The sequence below is a fragment of the Bombus pascuorum genome, chromosome 2 (genome assembly GCF_905332965.1).
Source record: "Bombus pascuorum chromosome 2, iyBomPasc1.1, whole genome shotgun sequence".
NCBI lineage: Eukaryota > Metazoa > Arthropoda > Insecta > Hymenoptera > Apidae > Bombus > Bombus pascuorum.
In genome coordinates this window covers 19,349,688-19,368,697 of record NC_083489.1, presented here as the reverse complement: position 1 = coordinate 19,368,697, position 19,010 = coordinate 19,349,688, and the positions used below count along the sequence as shown (strand labels likewise).

Below are 19,010 nucleotides of genomic sequence, written 5' to 3'. Positions count from 1 at the left end.
GCTATAACTATTGTTGAAACTTACATAATAACCACTATAATATTGTAAAGCTATTATACTCGTATTATACCACTGCACTGTATATAACATAATGTCACAACTATAGCGCTATAAGTACAACTATTGGTACATACCATACATGAAACGGAGTTCTTCATTGACGGGATATCACTGAGGAAGTAACACTTCCTTAGAGGTAGATGGTGGAGGCAGAATGGGGGACAACGAACAATTCAGGGTCCTCGTAACCGGTTCTATATAAAAGCACATGCTACGTCAACGGGAGGAGACATTCTCACCGAGTAATCGGACCAGTGATGATCGAGCCCCATATAAGGTCATTGAGTTACCGCCACCCGAATTAGTACCACTCTCTCAATCAGTGTACCCTCACGAATTTTCAAGTGCAACGAGTGTATCAATCGTCCATCTCCGTTACTAAACGACGTGTGTTTTAAAATACAAGTTTATAAACTAAAAATAAAAAAGGAGAATATTTAACCAATTTGGTATTTAACCAACGAATATCAAAGTAATATTTAAATCGGCATTTAACAAGATCATATTAAGGCAGAGGATATTATTTTAGATTGGCATTCAACCAATTTAGTGCCTAGAAGATATTAAAGTAACATATATTTTCTATCGTTTTCATTCGGATATAATAGACAATCGTGAAACGAAGAGAAAGAAGAAAGAGAAAACAAGTGATCGTGCGTAAGAAGGAAGGAAAAAGGCGGGAAAATTGTAAAGAGAAAGGAAGAATAACCACAAGTGGGAGAACAATCGTAAGTAGAGAAATACAAAAAAGTGGAATATAACATACGTGGAAAACGCTGCTGTAATACCGTAAAAACTACGTAAAGCAATAATCTCGTTAGAAAAAAAGAAGAATGATCTGAAACTAAAAGGAGACAGAAAAGTCGAAGATATTATACGTTCAACAATTTCAAAATACGTGACAAATCAAAAAGAAGAAGAAGAATCGTGACGAACAAACATTACGAAAATTTCCAGCGGGAGGAAGAAATACGGAAAACGTCGCCACTAAACAGAGAAGATAAGAGTTTACAATTAGTAAGAAAGTGTGAATACGTGGAAGACTCAGTAAGAAAAAGAAAAAAAGAACAGAATCTTGGGAAATTCGAAGAATCCGTTAAATATTATCGTATTTACAAACATATCTACCCGTAACGTGAACTCTCGTTGAGAAGTCAAGCGGGCAAGAGTGAAAGTCCGCTGCTTCCTAAATTCTATCGAAGTTTCGAGTGTGTTGCTGCTGGTTCTTTAATAATACCGAGCACCTGTCTGAGTTTTGGTCGAGTTGGTCGCCGGATCTCTGACGAAGAACAGGAAACGATATCAAAGGCGAGACGCGAAAAGGTCATACCACGTGAGACAGCAGTTCTGAGGTGAGCGAACGCGAAAAACTGCATCTTGTTCTACGGTGAATTAGTTAGTCGCATCAGATGTTTCATGAAAAACATCGTAGCAAACCACTTGTATAAACGTAGATACATGTACGTTTAGGTCGATTTTCCTATGAGAATAAGAATGCAAAGTCTAGTGAAAGTTGGCGATTAGCCATGAGAAATGATAGGAGGATAGAGCAATTGTTTTGGTTCGTTTTTAATTCTTGCTTTAGCTTAATACCAACAGTTGAGAAACATAAAGAGATCTGGAAAAAAAGTCTACGATTACTTTGGTCCTTTTTTAATTCTTGGTTTAGTTTAATACCAATTTAGAATTTGTTTAATACCACTTTAATACTAATTTAAAAGCGTAACAAGACCTGGAGAAACGAGTTCACAATATATTTCCATTCGTTTTTAATTCTTGGATTTGTATAATAACAATAATTTAAAATTATAAGAAGATTTAGAGAAATTAGTTTTTTTTTTTTTTTTTTTTTTTTTTTTTTTTTTTTGTGAATCATTGATATCTCAGAATATATGTAGTAGTGTTAAAACATCGTTGTAGTCTCGTGACTAAAGAGAATATAACATGAAATAAATTGATCATTCACTCACGATTAAGTAATTGGGTCCTTAAGTATTTACAGTATGATAATAAAGAATCGGAAAAAATTATACGAATCTTGAAAATCTTACAGAGAAATCTATTAAGAAAATTAATAAGTTTGATGTCTTGACAAAATGAATTTTTAAAGAAAAAATATTACTTGAAATCAATTTAGGTGTTGTAAAATCAGTCTTTGTTTAATGAAATTTGTGTCATCGTTATCTTAGCGATATTACAGGCAATATTTCAATATTAATAATATTTATCGATAACTAAAATAGACAAAATTTAACATTTCAGAATCCGGAGCTTCATTTTATTCTTATAGACGCTACATGAAACGTTTTTTTTCCACTCGTAATTTAATTTCAATTGATCATTTGATTGAAAATCGCATAAACGATTATCGTACAATCAACGTTTCCAGATTCGATTACTATCCACTTAACGTCAAATAAATGTCAATACCTTAACCACTTATTTTATAGGATCTGCTAAACCTCCAATTATACCGTAACACTACAATTATGCATTGTAGATTATTAATAAAATGTTTAAAAGCATTGACATTAAAGTTTCTTTTGCTACAATATAAATTACGAGTTACGAATTTACAGTTACAAATCACTTTTATATTATATCATTTGAATTTGTATTTTACTTGATTATATAACACTAACTATCTTTGTCGTGTAAAATATAACAGTACAAATTAAAAAGCATAAAATAATAAAATCCAAGATCTTACGTATCGCTTAAAGTCTAACGATATCAGTCGAATTAAAAATTAATAATAGTTGCCGACTATTTATTTCAATATGTTTGCATACTTTCGATACTTTCGACACTAAAAATTGATGACAAAAAGCCTAGATTCTAGAGCATAATAAATCATGAAATATAGTCGGATACTTTCAATCGCTGGAACAACTTTTCGTTTCTTTCTAGTTATTACAAAATCTAGCAGACTTATATAAGCGTTTCACGCGTTTCTCTGTCGTATCGTCACTTGCGATATCACCATGAAAACTATGACAGTCACGTTTTCGACTAGTTGCACTTTGATGACCGACTTCCTTTCTTTTTTTTTTCTTAATCGTTATATTAATCGTTATATTCAGTTTTCAACGTGTAAGATAAGAACGCAGAAAATAACGATGCAAATGTTAGAACAACGAAATCAGGACGTAGAAAATTGCTACTGAGAGGCAATGGCGTACGTTATTTGCAACGATCGGTGAAAGTCAACTTCACGATATAGAAATTAATCTTAATTTAGAAAATTGGCAGTTGAAAGCAAGCAGCTGGTACAAAGGATACAAATAAGAAGGTTACAAAATATCTTTGGTACAATAAACATACATACATATTGAGTGACTTTGGTCCTGCAAAATTTCTTGATATATTATAGAATCGATTCTAATTTTTTAATAACAGGAATTTTTCTCAAATATTTATTTGTTTGATCAGCATAATAACTTACAAGAGCGTAAAAGAATTGGAAATGGAAGAAATATATACAAAGATTGGTAGGAATAACGAAGGTATTGTGTGAAAAAGTTATTAAAAAAAGTTATTAAAAAATAGATTAATCAAGTATTTTTATGAATTACGATGTAAGTATCGATTTAGAAAGAAAACTAGTAGGAAAACTTGTTAGAGAAGAGATGAAATATTTTAAAGTATTGGAAACAGAAGGACGAAACTACATCAACGAAAACTAAGGAAAGAAAGTTATTTAAAAAATCTACTTCGGTAGCACAAAGGAAATTCATAGTGAGTGATACGTACCAATACACCTATAATCAGTAATTTAAAATCTAAAACTTTAAAACCTGTAGCCAGAAATCTAAAACGCGTCAAAGACACATTCCCCTAAAACTGTTAATTGTCGCTGTTTAATTATCGGAATGGAACGTTCTACCTTCTCGTTTCGATCAGTCGATCGATGCATCAAATTCATTGACTAAAGCACTTTCACACGTACAAATCAGTTATTTTGTAACAGCGAAGGCTACAGATTTACAGTCGTTATTGAGTGCGATTAGTTAATTATTAATTTTCTTTATTCTACCAACGTGACGAAATCGGTGAGTGGGGTAACCTGACACAGATTACTTCATTCTTACCAACTCACGTGTAAGATAATAATAGATTCCGTGTTTGATAACATCTTAGTGTTTTCTAAAAAAAAAATACTAATCATGATTTCTAAAATATCAGTAGCGAAATAGCACGTGTTTCTTTCTTAATCGTAGAGTTCAGCTTTGACCCTAGTTTTCTATTGTACTAATTAACAAACAAAAGTGGGAAAATTGTATAGATTTTTATTTTGATTGATATATTATATTAACATAAATAAAAATAAATGTTAATTCTTTTTAACCATTTACTTCTTGCATTATACAGGGTGGTCCGTAACTGATGATACAATTGGATACGGAAAAATAAAAGATCGAGCATGACAATTTGACACGTTCGAACTTGGCTAATTTCGAACTGGAAAAGAGTAAATAATCGACGGGACTATTATAATAATTCGTTACAAACTTAATCTACACGTGAAAATAAGCAAAAAATGTAGGATACATTTTCTTCACGAGATGCTTTGCTTTCGAAAAAAATAGTTTTCAAGATGGCTATATGTATCAGATCAGTGTTAACACTTAGCCAACCTAGCTATACGTTACCACCGCGTACTAGTTAAAAAACAAAATCTAAAAATTATTTAAGTGGTTAATTATATTTTGCAGTATATCTAACGATATTCACATATTGTTTATACAAAACATCAAATTAAAAGTATACATTAAAAATATAAAAAAATATAGCGAAAATTAAAAACAGTAAAGATAACTAAAGATAAATGACACAACTTGAACGTTAAATTACAAATTCATAATGCATTTTAATATTTCTTTACAGTGTGGTATCGTTCGATTTACCGATAGTGTAACTCTTTAATTAATTTTAACACCACTAAATCGGTGTATTTTATTATATGTACTTATACGTACTTTTTTATACTGTATTTTATACGTGGCGTAATTAATTATGAACAATTCCAGGTAAACAATAACTGATAATAACAACAACAACAAAAAAAGAAAACAGTTTGCTAAAGTCAAAAAGAGAAATCTCCCCGTTCGGACACACAGTAGTGTTCTTCACAAAGAAGAAATCTCCCTATTCGGTTGGCCAAGTGTTAACCAAGCATATTCCAACTTTGTTTACTTGAAAACGAGGCTTCGAACAGAAAAATATTTATACACTCTTGACTCATTTTCGTATAATAACCTCCTGTTGACTGTTTACTCATGTCGATACTTAACCAGGTATAAAAATACCTGATAAATATTCAAACTCGATATTATCAGGAACAAAACGTCATATGAGAAAATTGTGTTGCATAGTTCCGACTTATTTTCTCACGTAGAATAGAATGGACCACCCGTTATTATTGTCAGTTTTGCGATGATAATACGAACAATAATCTTAGCAGGCTATCGTCTAGAAGGCAACAAAATAAGTTCGTTAGAATAAGAACTGAAATAGACAAAAAAGTTTGCTGATTTAGAATCTAGAGAATCGCAACTACTTTAATCGCTTCGCGCCATCGGTCAGACGCTTCTCGGACCTTCTGTTTCCTGTTGATAGGAATTTTTTCGCAATTGTTATCAACATATCGGCTAATTGAGGAAACACCTGCAAGTTTTCCACGAGCTGAACTTAACCTAGCACGTTCCATTTGTCGTTCGGAATTTCAAATTCTCATAGCTATTGATGAATCACAAATAATAGCTCTCATAAACATTTTTAATCCCGAACGACTCATCAGACTCTCCGTCTTTTCCCATTAACCGATAAAGCGTGCATTACGTCCATATTATATCTCTGAATGTGAACGTTGATGTATTTATAGAAAATTGAGAGTTGCAAAAATACTTGCGAATGCACGTAATACGCAGAATACGTAAAATATCGAAAATATAGTGAACTACTAGGTAAAACAAATGTCTGTTTAAGTTTCATTCTTTTAGTTGTATTCATGGAAATAGAAATTTGCATAGATATCTTGTAAGAATTTTCATTCTGCAATAGTGAAAGTGATTCCTCCAAATGTAAATTTATCTATCATTAGAAATTATAGAAAAATAATTTTTTAAAGCTATACTATTTCTCTAGCATTCTCTCTTCACCGTCGTCACGTAAAGAAAGATAATGAACTTTTACTTTAGAAAAGATTTTTTTCTGGAATTTTTTCTAGAAAAGAATTTTATTAGTAAAAAGTAAAGTTGTTTAGTTGTAACAACTAGCAAAGATTCGTTAGATATCAAGAGCCGACTGAAAATCATAATATTTATACCCACAGATGGGCACTATTCTGCAACAGTCGGTGTTAAAAGGCCGACAGATCAGCAACGCCGGCAAGGAGAAGGATTTACTTCATAAATTATTCAGTCAAGCGGCGGCAAATTATTCCAGCCAGCTGGCAATCCGCTATGAAGGTACTTGTCATTGATATTCCTAACGGGAAATAAAAGAAGAAGTAAAAAAGAAATAAAAAAGGAAAATACAAACAGGTGACTGGGTGAAAGAAACAAGTAGAAAAATTCCTTAACATACTAACACGATTGTTTCGCAATTTCAAAATTCCACAAAGTTAAATAACGTCTCGAAAAAAATTTTTTTTTTATTTGGAAGAATTTTACAATCAATTCTCATTGAGAATTATAAGCATTCTCGGAAATGAAAATTAGTCGTGTATATATAATATAACTCGTTGTTAAACATAATCTAATTTACGAAAATTGAATAATTCCACCATAGAGGGAGAAAACCCTACAATAACGAGCATATAAAGAGAGAAAATTCTTATATCAAATTCAATTAAACTTACTATATAATAATTTTTATATTTATATAATACTAGTTGGATTTACGCGCGAATAAATATTTCCCTATTTATCCTCGTTGCATCTATCCAAACATCTTAGAACCGTTCAACCGACAATAATCGAATGTTTTGGATTTTAATCAAACATGAAATATGACAAATTCTCCAAGCATCTATCTGCCTAAGATTACATCCTGAGATTCGAATCTAAAATCAAGCGGTTTTAAATTCAGACAAACATGAAATATTACACCATTACACATATTATAATTTTATATACAGATGACGATGGACACGAGTATACTATGCTTTACAATGAGTTGAACGAGCTGACTAACAAATTCGCCAGAGTATTCCAAAAATTGGAAAAGCCAGAGAATTTATCGAAATCATTCGTAGCAGTATGTATGAAGCCGTCGCATCGATTGCCAACAGTGTTAGTTGCCATATTGAAGGCCGGTATGGCGTATCTGCCCTTGGACGCGGAGTTTCCGATGGCCAGGGTGAAACATGTTCTGCAAGAAGCAAAACCTTTCGCAGTGGTGATAGAACAAGGAGGTAAATACGATAACACTTGCTCACTTGTCTTCCTCCTCTCCATAAACAGGCTGTTGATCTACTAAACCGGTTTCAGTATTTTCGATGTTCCGCGATATGTACTGCCACTCTGTTTAGTGGACTAAAACTTCACCTAGTTTTCGATTAATCCTTTGCTGTAAGCATATTTTTCTGGTAGCATTAATAATTATATACATAGCCTAAACGAAGTGTGAGTAATAAATTTGTATTTATAGCTGTATTTATTGCTATATTTATATTTATATTTTGTATCATTCATTCAAAGGCCAATGTTTTCTGCTAATGTTAGCAGAAAAGAAATCACGTTTCTTTATCTTTTCTGATTACTCTCATAGTTTCACTCTCATAGTAGTTGCAAATGGCAAAATACGCAGATGATTATTTAATGACTCAATTACTAATTTCCACGGTTTATTAGACGGGCGTAAGCTAATCGATTTTTTTCAAGATCAAACGATTGCTTCTTGGTTTCTGTGTGACACAAATAACACATTAATTTGCTTTAAAAACTTCGTGCCATCTGCATCGAACTATTCTCCAGTAGACGGTGGAACATATCGGTCGATGACTTGATTTAACAAAAATTTCTCCCAAAGAGAAATCTACGCTGTATGTTTCGAAACACATTGTGTTCTCGCCAGAGTTACGAAGGAAAAAAAAAAGAGAAAAGATCCTGTTTCTTTGTCTTTCCTAATTACACTACGTTTCGCGGTAATTGTACAAATATCCGAGTAAAAAAGAGAAGCAAAAAGAAAGGAAACGAAGCAAAGTAAAACGTGAGAGAAAAAGATGTGTGTCGAACTAGATCTGCTAGAGAGTATTACGCTGTAAAACGATTTTTCCTTCGAGCAGTAAACGGAAGGACCTTGCTATCTATGCAGATTGGCGTGCTGGACTTTTAAGGTCGACAAAGAACCGCTCCTACGAACGTTCGATTTTCTCTGACTACAAGTCACAACTTCCGGAAACTTAACGCAGCCACAGTTTCATTGACATTTATTGTATTTATTCGCCCGTTTCACCGCGTAAATAGTTCAGCTGTTTAGCTGAGGGCCGCATCGAAATTCTAATTAGAAACTTTATCGATACCGGCAGAACTGGAAAATTGTTACTGTCCTTTTTAAGAATCTTTCCTTATATATAAAGTTCTATTGTGTTATAAAGTTATATATCTTATACATAAATATATCTTTTTTAAGCGGATACATCGATTTATGAGGGAACAAATACGATAACGTATGAACAGTTGTTGAAACAATCTGAAGCTGAAGAGAAAGAGGATTTGGAGTATAACGATGACCCTGAAAGCATTGCTATCGTTTTGTATACTTCTGGAAGCACGGGCACGCCTAAGGGTACTATTCATTTATTTATATATAATAGTGACAAATTTCAAATTTTACGTATATAATAATTAGAGCGCAGTTTTCTATGCGTTTACTTATAGGAAACTCGAAAATGGAAGATTGTACAGAATGCACGTAACGTGAAAGAATATATGAAATATCTAAAATATAGTGGTTTATGTAATACTTGCATAACAGTATAGATATAATACTAATAACGCAATATATATAATGAACTATACAAAAAATACATTAACGAGCTTTGTACGTTGATTTGAAGAATTATAGTACATTATAGTAATTACGTAACATTGGAATTATTCCTTTTTTTTCTTAAAAATATAGAAGAAACATTTTTCCCATCTTGTTCTTAAATCTCGTTTTTACAGCTTTCTATTTTTCTTGATTTCATGATTGAAGGAGTGCTTTTGCCGCACGCGGCTGTGTTAAACCGATTGCAATGGCAATGGCGCGAGCTGCCTTATGCCACCGAAGAGCAACATTGTATTTTTAAAACATCTTTGACCTTCGTGGATAGCGTGTCAGAAATTTGGGGACCCCTGTTGCAAGGAAGAACCATAGTAATTGTCCCCAAACATATTACCAGGGATCCAGAGAGGTTCGTCTCGGTATTAGAAAAGTACAAGGTAAGCACCTACGGTTATATCTAAAACAAAATAGTTGGAACAAAATTTGTTATTTACAAAAAAAAGAACAGAAATAAAGGAGACAAAAAAATTCACGGAAAAGAAAAAAAGAAAGGAAATCTCATTTTTTAATCTCGAATCTTTCTTTCATACGACAAACTTCGAACATTATGTGATATATTTGAAAAATTATTTTCATTTACCGTTACAAAGATTTTTATTCTGCAACATATTTTATAAACTTTATCTACGATAATCATTTCAGATTCAACGATTGGTGCTGGTCCCATCGCTACTGTACTCTATGCTGATGTACTTGAATCTACGGGTAAGATAATAATCGGAAATAATAACCGCACGCTCAGGTTCTCAGATCATAGATCATAGATCGTAGATCGTAGATCATAGATCATAGATCGTAAATCGTAGATCTTGTATGATAAATATCCTTCCCACTTGCGTTTCGATTAGAGATATAAATGACGTAAACATTGTTAAGTGCTTCTGTATCATATTTCTAAGCACCTTCAACAGATTAACGTTCCAGATACCAACACGTCCCTTTCAATAGACGCAATCTTTATGCATTAGATCCGCTATTCACGAGCGGCAAACGTTACGTCGAAATCCGTGTGTTTCACCATCGTTTCCCATATTCATTATTACGAGAAAAAGAAAAAAAAGAAGATAATCTAACAACGGGGATAAAAGCATGAAAATTGACTAACCGACGCACATTAACTTAATCGTTCAGATTGTACGAGGTTAGTGCAGAAAGTACTACCAGTTTAAATGTAGAAGCCGTGTTAAACGATGGAATGTACTTATAGAAGGTCACCTAGCTTCATTCATGTATTGACATAAGTCGTGCAAAGTTTTCTGTTTGCCTATTTTAATAATATCGTCGCTGTATCGCACGTTTAAAATAACGTCGCGAGTTAACACTAGAACTACCACACCAGTCAAATTGACTGGGTTTACAATTTTATTTCAAATTTCTGCTTCATGTTATATTTTTTTTCTGCAATGATGTAATGGCTTTCGCAACGAAACCAATACCAGTCAAAATGACCGGTACTTGTCAAAGTGTAAAAGGATCCTGCAATTTGTTTATCGAGCTCCAATTAACCAGTTTCCTCGTTTCATACAACTTCCCACACGTTTTTACAGTTTTTACTGCGTATCATTCGATATGATGATATCAGTTATCAGGAAAATTCCGGATCGATCGTTAGATCGCTAGATGCTAAAACTAGAAATACCACACCAGTCGAAATGACTGGTTCTACAATTTTGTAAATGTGTCAACCCTCGTTTAGTCCCTTAGTCCCAGATGGATTAATAATAACAAAAATGTACTACATAATATGGAATTGCTTCTGTAAGATTCTATTATTACGTAGTTTTTAAAGACCATTTTGTCTGGTTTTGATAGAAATAGCTTCGTGTTAACTATCGGTAGTGTATGTTAACTATCTAGTGTTAAAGATCCCGCCGATGACGCTTTAGCGCTTCTCAAAAGTTGTAAAAATTCTTCTAAAAGGCATTCACCGCCGAATTACAGCAATTAACGATAACAGAGTTATGGATGAGTTGTCGTTAAGAAGTGTGGGAATTCAATAAGGACAAAGAAACTGTAGCTCATAGTAAACATTCAGGCTGGCCGTCTCTATTTACAGAGGAGCTCGAGAACGTGTCTACGATTTCATTGCAAATGATATTCATTGCAGTTTCTTTTTTTGCAAAACTTACAGTTGTTTGTTCGATAATGCTTCGCAAGAAATGATGATTTAAAGGATTGCGTAAGACGATGATTATGTGAAGCAACAGTGGAAACGTGTGACAAAGTTATACAAAAACTCAAGCGACGTTACGATAAATATTGAAATAGGGTTGGTAATTGTATTAGAAAATAACTTAGTGTATATAGTAAAATTACAGACGAAGAAGACATTTCAAGATGCATTTGTATCGTTGTTATTTCAAAAGGAGCATTAATTTCCAGACAACGCTCGTGTGTCTATCTATTCGACCTGTAAAATGTATAAAATATTTTACAAATTCGCGTATTTCTATGTTTTTCTATGTATCTAAGTATTAGGTTGTCCCAAATGTTTCTTTCGTTTTACAAGGAAATAATACACGCACAATCTTTTTTGTATTAGTTTATTGAATTATGCACGAACGCAATAACAAAAATAGAACGAAATACGTAATTCAATAAAATAATATAAAACAGAAATTGTTGTTCATCTATTATCATCTTATGAAACGAAAGAAACTTTTCGGTCAACCTAATATTTAACTGACCGAGTCCAAGTAATTGACTCGGTGTATTTATAACTAAAGTGTCGATCCAAATGATCTTTTTTATGTGAACATCACGTAGCAGGAAAATTTCTGAAGCTAATCACTTCCCTAAGTCAGTTTGTTTTAAAATACATTATTTCGTTATAAATTAATCGCCTTTTCATAATAATCGTCGTATTTCATAATAAATTAGATCTTATGTTTTACAAGATATAAACCATTAATAGCCTGTATTAATACATTAAAGTTGAATATTCCACGATTAAGTAACCCAATTGTGTTAACAACCCAAGTATAGCTCAAGGTCATCGAAATCACCGACGAGGAAGCTTTTCAATTGTTCGATCGTAACTCAATCTATTAAGACTTAATAATACCAATCGAGGATAAATATAGAACTAATTTATGATCAAAGAACAATTAAGACTCGATGATTGAAACACGAACCACGTATTAACATTGTCCTTGGATTGATGCTTGATTAAACAATTAACACGCTTTAAGATTGCCTTCATTACGCTTTAAATGACGGAGATTGGTCATATTAGTTAGCAAGTATTACTTTAACACCATTGACTGGTTTCAGAACAAGGACAGCGTGCTACGTTCTCTAAGACTTTGGGTGTGCTCTGGAGAAATGTTGCCAGTTTCGCTGGCGGATCAATTCTTTGCAACTTTTGGGGACGATAGTAAAGTCTTGGCGAATTTCTATGGAAGCACGGAAATCATGGGAGACGTTACCTATCATCTGTTGAACAATCGGAAACAACTACAGAATACGCAGAAAGTGCCAATTGGTAATTGGAAAATTATTTTTTTTTTTAATTTTTTTAAAAACAAAGTATGATAATCAAATATGAGACGAATAGTAATAATTATAGAAATAAATTCAAATAATTTTCCAAACAACTAATTACCTAGCCCAATTAACAATAAATTCGAATAACTGTTCATGGTACTGAAATGATTTGCAAATTTCGCAAATTTTCAATCGATAAATTCAAACTTCGAAAACAAACGAGTAGAGTGGAACGGATATTTGATTACAGGCAAGCCATTGGACAATTGCGTTATTTATATCGTGAACAAAGAGATGCGACTGGTACCCCAGGGCGAAGTCGGAGAACTGGTAGTCGCCGGAAAGAACCTTGCAACAGGGTACATCCGCGACAATGAGTCCCGCAAGTTTCAGGACAATCCTCATGCCATCGATCTAGGTAAAAATTTCACGGTTTTCTTCATAAACCTTTTAACCCTTTGCACTTAGATTTTAGCTGAATCTAATGTTTAAATGTTTAAATGTTTAAATGTTTATCTAATGTTTAAAGAGGGTAATGTCTTTTTAGCCTGCGGATCTGATCCGTCGTGTCAAGTAATTGAGTAACTAGTGGGTTTTGGTGGTTGTTAATTCTTATGTTATATCTATTACTGAACTTGGATATTTCTTCTTTAACTGTAGGTATCTTAAGGTCGCGATGTATTGTTTCGTTGGTAACAAACCGAGGTACATCTATTAAGGATCTTAGAGTTTTTGATTGGAATCGCTGAAGAATTTCTATGTTGAAATTACTCGCTGTTTCCCATAGTTGGAACCTATAGGTCCAAATAGGTTTTAATATGACTGTATATAGCATTATTTTACTCTGTACGCTTAAGTTGGAACGTCTGCCAATGAGCCAGTAGAATTTTTTTAATTTTAATTTAAGTTGCTTGGATTTATCTACGATGTATCGTTTCCATGTCATTCTTCTGTCAAGAATCATGCCCAGATATCTGACTGAATCTTTGTTTGGAATTGGAATATTATTTATGGTCACCTGTGGGCAGGATTGTTTTCGCAGTGTGAAAGTTATATGACTGGATTTATTTTCATTTATTTTGAAGTGCCATTTGTGGAACCACTTTTCCATAGAGTCGAGACCTCGCTGGAGAGTTGAGGAGGCAATTATCAGGTCTGAGTAAGATGCTAATAAAGCTGTATCGTCAGCAAATATCGCTGTGGTTATCTCTGTTAAAATTGGTAAATCGGCAGTGTAGATGGTGAACAGCAGAGGTCCGAGGACACTACCTTGGACACTACTATGCCAGCTTCTATTGGAAATGTTGCGGTTATAACGTCTAAGTATTTAATCGTGAACAGTCTATTAGTTAGATATGATTTTAAGATGGAGTAGTAGGTGTGTAGTAGTAGGATTTTCTTTAGTTTGAACAAAGGTCCTTCATACCTCACTTTGTCAAACGCCTGCTGAATGTCCAGGAATACCGCAGAGCAATATTTTTTCTTTTCTAAATCTTGGCTGATTTTATGAGTTAAACGATAAATTTGCTCTGTCATAGAATGTTGCTTCCGAAAACCGAATTGATGATCTGGAATTGTTTTCAAATTCTCTAAGAGTGGAAGGAGTCGTTTCGTTATCATCTTCTCAAATATGATAAAGATATGAAAATGAAAATTCATCGATATATTAACATATAAATTACAAAAATCAAAGAAAAATAAAACGTCGATAGAAAAGGGTAAACATGTTATATTTCGAGAATTCGTAATCTTATATTTATATCTAGATTCAGCCATTTATCGGCTATAGAAAATCCTATTTATTTCTTATTTTTCAATTTTTCTTAGTTTTCTCATTTCCGTAGTTTTTCGATCAAATTTCAATCTAAAGAATGAACAATGATTAGAAACTAAAGAAATAAAAGGGACTGAAGAAGTTTGAAAAACGAAATAAGAGATGAGAATAAATAATAATTTGATCGATATTCTTTTCGATGCAAACAGGAGAAATAAATTACGAGCGTGCATCTTGTAGTGTACACACGAGCTTCTATCTTGCTTCTTTTTTTCTCTTACCATAATCGCATTAAGAATATAACGTTCGACCTTATTTCACCAGGGAAATAATTCTCGCAAACACCGTAGAAATCCCCTGTTGTTTTCATTCGAATCACCGTAGGCATGAATCACCGTATTGTAGTGAAAATTTATTTATCCTCGACGCGTCTCATTACACGTGACACGTGATCGATACCCACGTGTAGTTATATCGGATGAATTACCATGGATGTTATGGAAATGAGATGAGAAATACCGAAAGAAAAAAAAGGTAAAAAAGCATTGTACAACATCAAGATTTTTAATGTTTCCGGGATTTTAATCTCGACGCATTATGTTCAGAACACACCTGGTATTTATATTCTCAAAGCGATGATTCTTTTCTTATCGAGAAAAGATTTAATTATATCAAATTACTTGCATGAAAAGATTTAATTGAAAAGACGATGCTTCTCTAAAAACGTAGAATTTTATCAGTATACTAACATTATAAGAACTGACGTTTATTATATGGAAAGATTTGCGAAAAAATGTTGTTATACCGAAATTTCGTTTTAAGCTCTGTTAGCATAATATAAAAATTAACATCTAATTTTCGGTTTGAACAGAACACTCGAGGATTTATTGCACTGGAGATTATGCAAGAATATCGAAAGGAGTGATCGTGTACGAAGGACGCATAGACTCGCAAATTAAAGTTAGGGGACACCGTGTGGACCTCACGGAAGTGGAGAAAGCAGTGTCAAAGGCACCTGCTGTCAACGAAGTGGTTGTCCTCTGTTACAAACCCGGTGAATTGTCTCAGGTACCATTAGTAAAATTGTTTTGATATCTCTGATATAATATTATTATATATTATATTATAGATATCCTACAAATAATGCATCGAATAACGATTATACATATAACATAAAACATAGTACATACAATTACAAGATAATTGTATCAAACATAATAAATAAAATAAATCAAAGGTACAAAATAATGCATAGAATAATATTATATGAAATTACATATACATAAAAAATATTACATACAATCGTTCGTATATCAAATTTTCAGGCACTACTTGCTTTCGTGACTGTTACAAACGATTCGTCCACTTGCACTATAAAAATTGAAACGTTTCTGCAAGCCAATCTACCGATATACATGTTACCACGAGTCATCATCGTGGATAATATTCCTCTTTTAACAAACGGGAAGACTGATCGCCAAACACTACTCAAGCAATACGAATCTTCTCATCTCAATAACGGTATCTATATAACTTTCAATTTATCTGTTCATTTTATCAAAACATCTGTCACATAAAATAATCAGAATTTCGGTACACATTGCAATGATGAAATTATTATAATCAATCCTCCTGTTCGAGGTTCAAGTAAGAATGAACTTGGAAAGCTCCAAGTGAAATATTTCTCATTACGAGAAGCATTGTTAAATGTTGAAACATTTAAATAATGTAACATTAATGTAAGGATTTCAATTATTTATGTGTAATGTTAAGTATTCTGATAGGAATTATTTTGGTCACATATGAACCGCGTAGATAACAATTAATGGTCAAATATATATTATAACAACAAAGATAAGAATTCAGAGTTAATAAAATAAAATAATTAATTATATGAATATTATATATAGAGAATGAACAATACATGAACTGCGACTACACCGACGTACCTGAAGCAGACTTCGCAAAGGCGAAAGTTCTATTTCCAACGGTGGCGTCTGTAATTGGTGGCGGAAGTCGCGCAGACATTAAGATCGATGCAAATTTCTACGAGATTGGCGGAAACTCCTTGAACTCGATTTACACGGTAACAAAACTACAAGATCAAGGTTACGAGATAGGAATCACAGAGTTCATTACGGCGAAGAATTTGGGTGAGGTGCTCAACCGAATGAAAACCAGCACAGATGGCGAACCGATTGAAAATGGTCTTAATGAGGAAGAACATATCTTTGAGATGTTGAACGATTCTCATAAAAAGGATGTGACAGAGTAGGTAGAATTCACTAAATTTACATTTGAAATCTTATTTGTGAGGAATATGAAGCGAGAGATGAATCATTAAAAGTGAAATTATAGATATGTGAATTATTTATCATATTTATGTGGAGACAATCTAAGATTTAGATTTAATAAAGAAAAAAGTCATGTTTATGTGATGGGAATCTGAGATATAAATAAAATCATTTGTTATATTCATAATGGGGACTTAAGATTTAAGACAAATTAATAAAGTAAGAAGTTTAAATAAAATAAAATATGCTTCTTATGGAATGGGATATCATAATTTAAATAAAATTACAGAGATGAAAATCATTTGTAGAATGAAAGATATGGCCATGAATAAATATGAAAATAGTACTGTCACCTAAAATATATAAATTTTATCATAGAGAAAGATAATTTCTTTGTTCCACAGGATTATTACAGAAAGTTTCTACAACAAAGCAGACTTAGAACAGTGGCTAATGCAAAGTATAGTAAAGGAAGATTACCGTATAATGATGGAGTTGCTTTGGAAACCATTGGTAGAAAAGAATTTAAGTTTCGCAGTAAAATCTTCACAAGATGGCAGAACGATCGGCGTAGCATTAAACTTCGATCTCTGGGACGAGCCTGAATTAATTCTCGATTCTAAATTAATGATCGTTTTCGAGTTCTTGGAATATCTTGAAGCACCTATTAGAGAAAGGAAATTGCCAAAAGGAACGGGTCAGATTATTCATAATTTCATGATGACAACGAGCAGTGACCTAAATCCAGCTGAAAATGTAATTTTGATGAAAGAGATGGAAGAATATTGTTTACAATTGGCTAAGAGAAAAGAATATGCTGGGATTTTCACCACCAACACCAGTCCACTAACACAGGTATTAATAATATGTTAAATATACAATTAATTTATTAAAAAGGACACTAGCTTATAGTTTAAAATCTTTAACGAAATTGTAACGAAAGAGACATACTTCTTAATAGAGCATGAAAATTGAATTACACGAAGAACACATTATTGCTAATGTTGATACATTATTGTAATATTGATATCGAGCATCTCTGAACGACTTAATCTCCTATCCTATTATTCTTAAAGCAACCTGAGAAACTTTCCTTCTAGACCATCTAACTTTTGAACTTTTTTCAAATTCTCGCCAGAAGCAACGGTTAACAGAATAACAGAATCATCTCCCCCTCCTCCTTTTTTTCTATTAACTTTTTCCAAATAAAAATACTAATCTTAGGTTTGATTCTAAAATATTATTTTATTATTATTTCATATATTTATAGCAACGTTTCGGAAATTTTAATCAGATCAATCGAACTTTCAAATTTATTTCAAAATTCTCGTGAAAAATATCTGTTATCAGAATCACACATCCTCCCTCGGTTTTTCTTTCCAGTTAACTTTTTCCAATAGATGTTAATCACTAATTTTATACTGGATTTTGTCAACATTTTAAGAATATTAGTTTTATTATTATTTTATTTATTATAGCAACTCGGTATAGACGTGTTTGGATATGAAACAATGCTGACTTACCAAGTAAACAGGTACATTGCCCCAGACGGTACGAAGCCCTTTGAAAAAGCACCGGACAGTCAACTGGCAATTTGCTCGTTGAAAATGATCGCTTAATGTACCCTGGAAATCAACCGGAAATATTAGCGTTTCAAATTGCACGAGAGTACGACGCTCGTATCAATGAAGTTAATAAGCACGTCTGTATTTATATCGATATACCCTCAGATATAACATTAAGTATTAATATACTCCAATTGTATAAGCTACTGTATATTTGCTATTCTTTACAAAGTAATTCTGTCTAAAATAGTTTCATTCCTGTGAATGTTTTGTGTTTAGTATATGATTATTATTAATTCTTATATAAATTATAGTAATAGAATAGGATTGATACATAATTAAGATATATATATACCCGTAATGTTAACTTTTCGCAAAACATTATTAATATTTTTGTACATAGAGTAGAGTATATACATATATATATATATATATACCTAATAGATTATTAGGATTAGATACATATATTTTCCGATTGCTCACTGAATTTTCTACATAAAAATCGTAATATGACACAAATTCAAATATTCGAAATAATTATTCAAATGTTATGTTAAGAATATTAGACGCCAAGATATATAGGTTATGTAAATTATGATACGTATGAAATAAGTAAATTACTAAATGATTGAATAAAAAAAGTTCATATACCTTTTGATGTTCTTCTCCTAAATCTCCAAACTCGATTTAGATATGAAAGTAACATTATAACCACCACAAACATTCACTATTCACTGCAAATCAAATTTCGTTATTAATAAAGAACTTTCCTTTTAC

The 19,010-nt window shown here is 32.5% G+C and overlaps 1 protein-coding gene across 1 annotated transcript; it reads left to right on the top strand.

The window, feature by feature from the left end:
- Nucleotides 1-277: 277 nt before the first annotated feature.
- On the top strand, nt 278-18,883 carry LOC132916872 (beta-alanyl-bioamine nonribosomal peptide synthetase ebony). The gene is made up of 13 exons (XM_060977281.1): nt 278-1,412; nt 6,395-6,530; nt 7,202-7,477; nt 8,698-8,853; nt 9,265-9,491; nt 9,757-9,819; nt 12,388-12,598; nt 12,851-13,018; nt 15,246-15,442; nt 15,700-15,895; nt 16,285-16,645; nt 17,073-17,523; nt 18,147-18,883. The coding sequence occupies exons 2-13, from the start codon at nt 6,395-6,397 to the stop codon at nt 18,285-18,287; spliced, it is 2,583 nt and encodes an 860-aa protein (XP_060833264.1). The 5' UTR covers nt 278-1,412; the 3' UTR covers nt 18,288-18,883.
- Nucleotides 18,884-19,010: the final 127 nt, after the last annotated feature.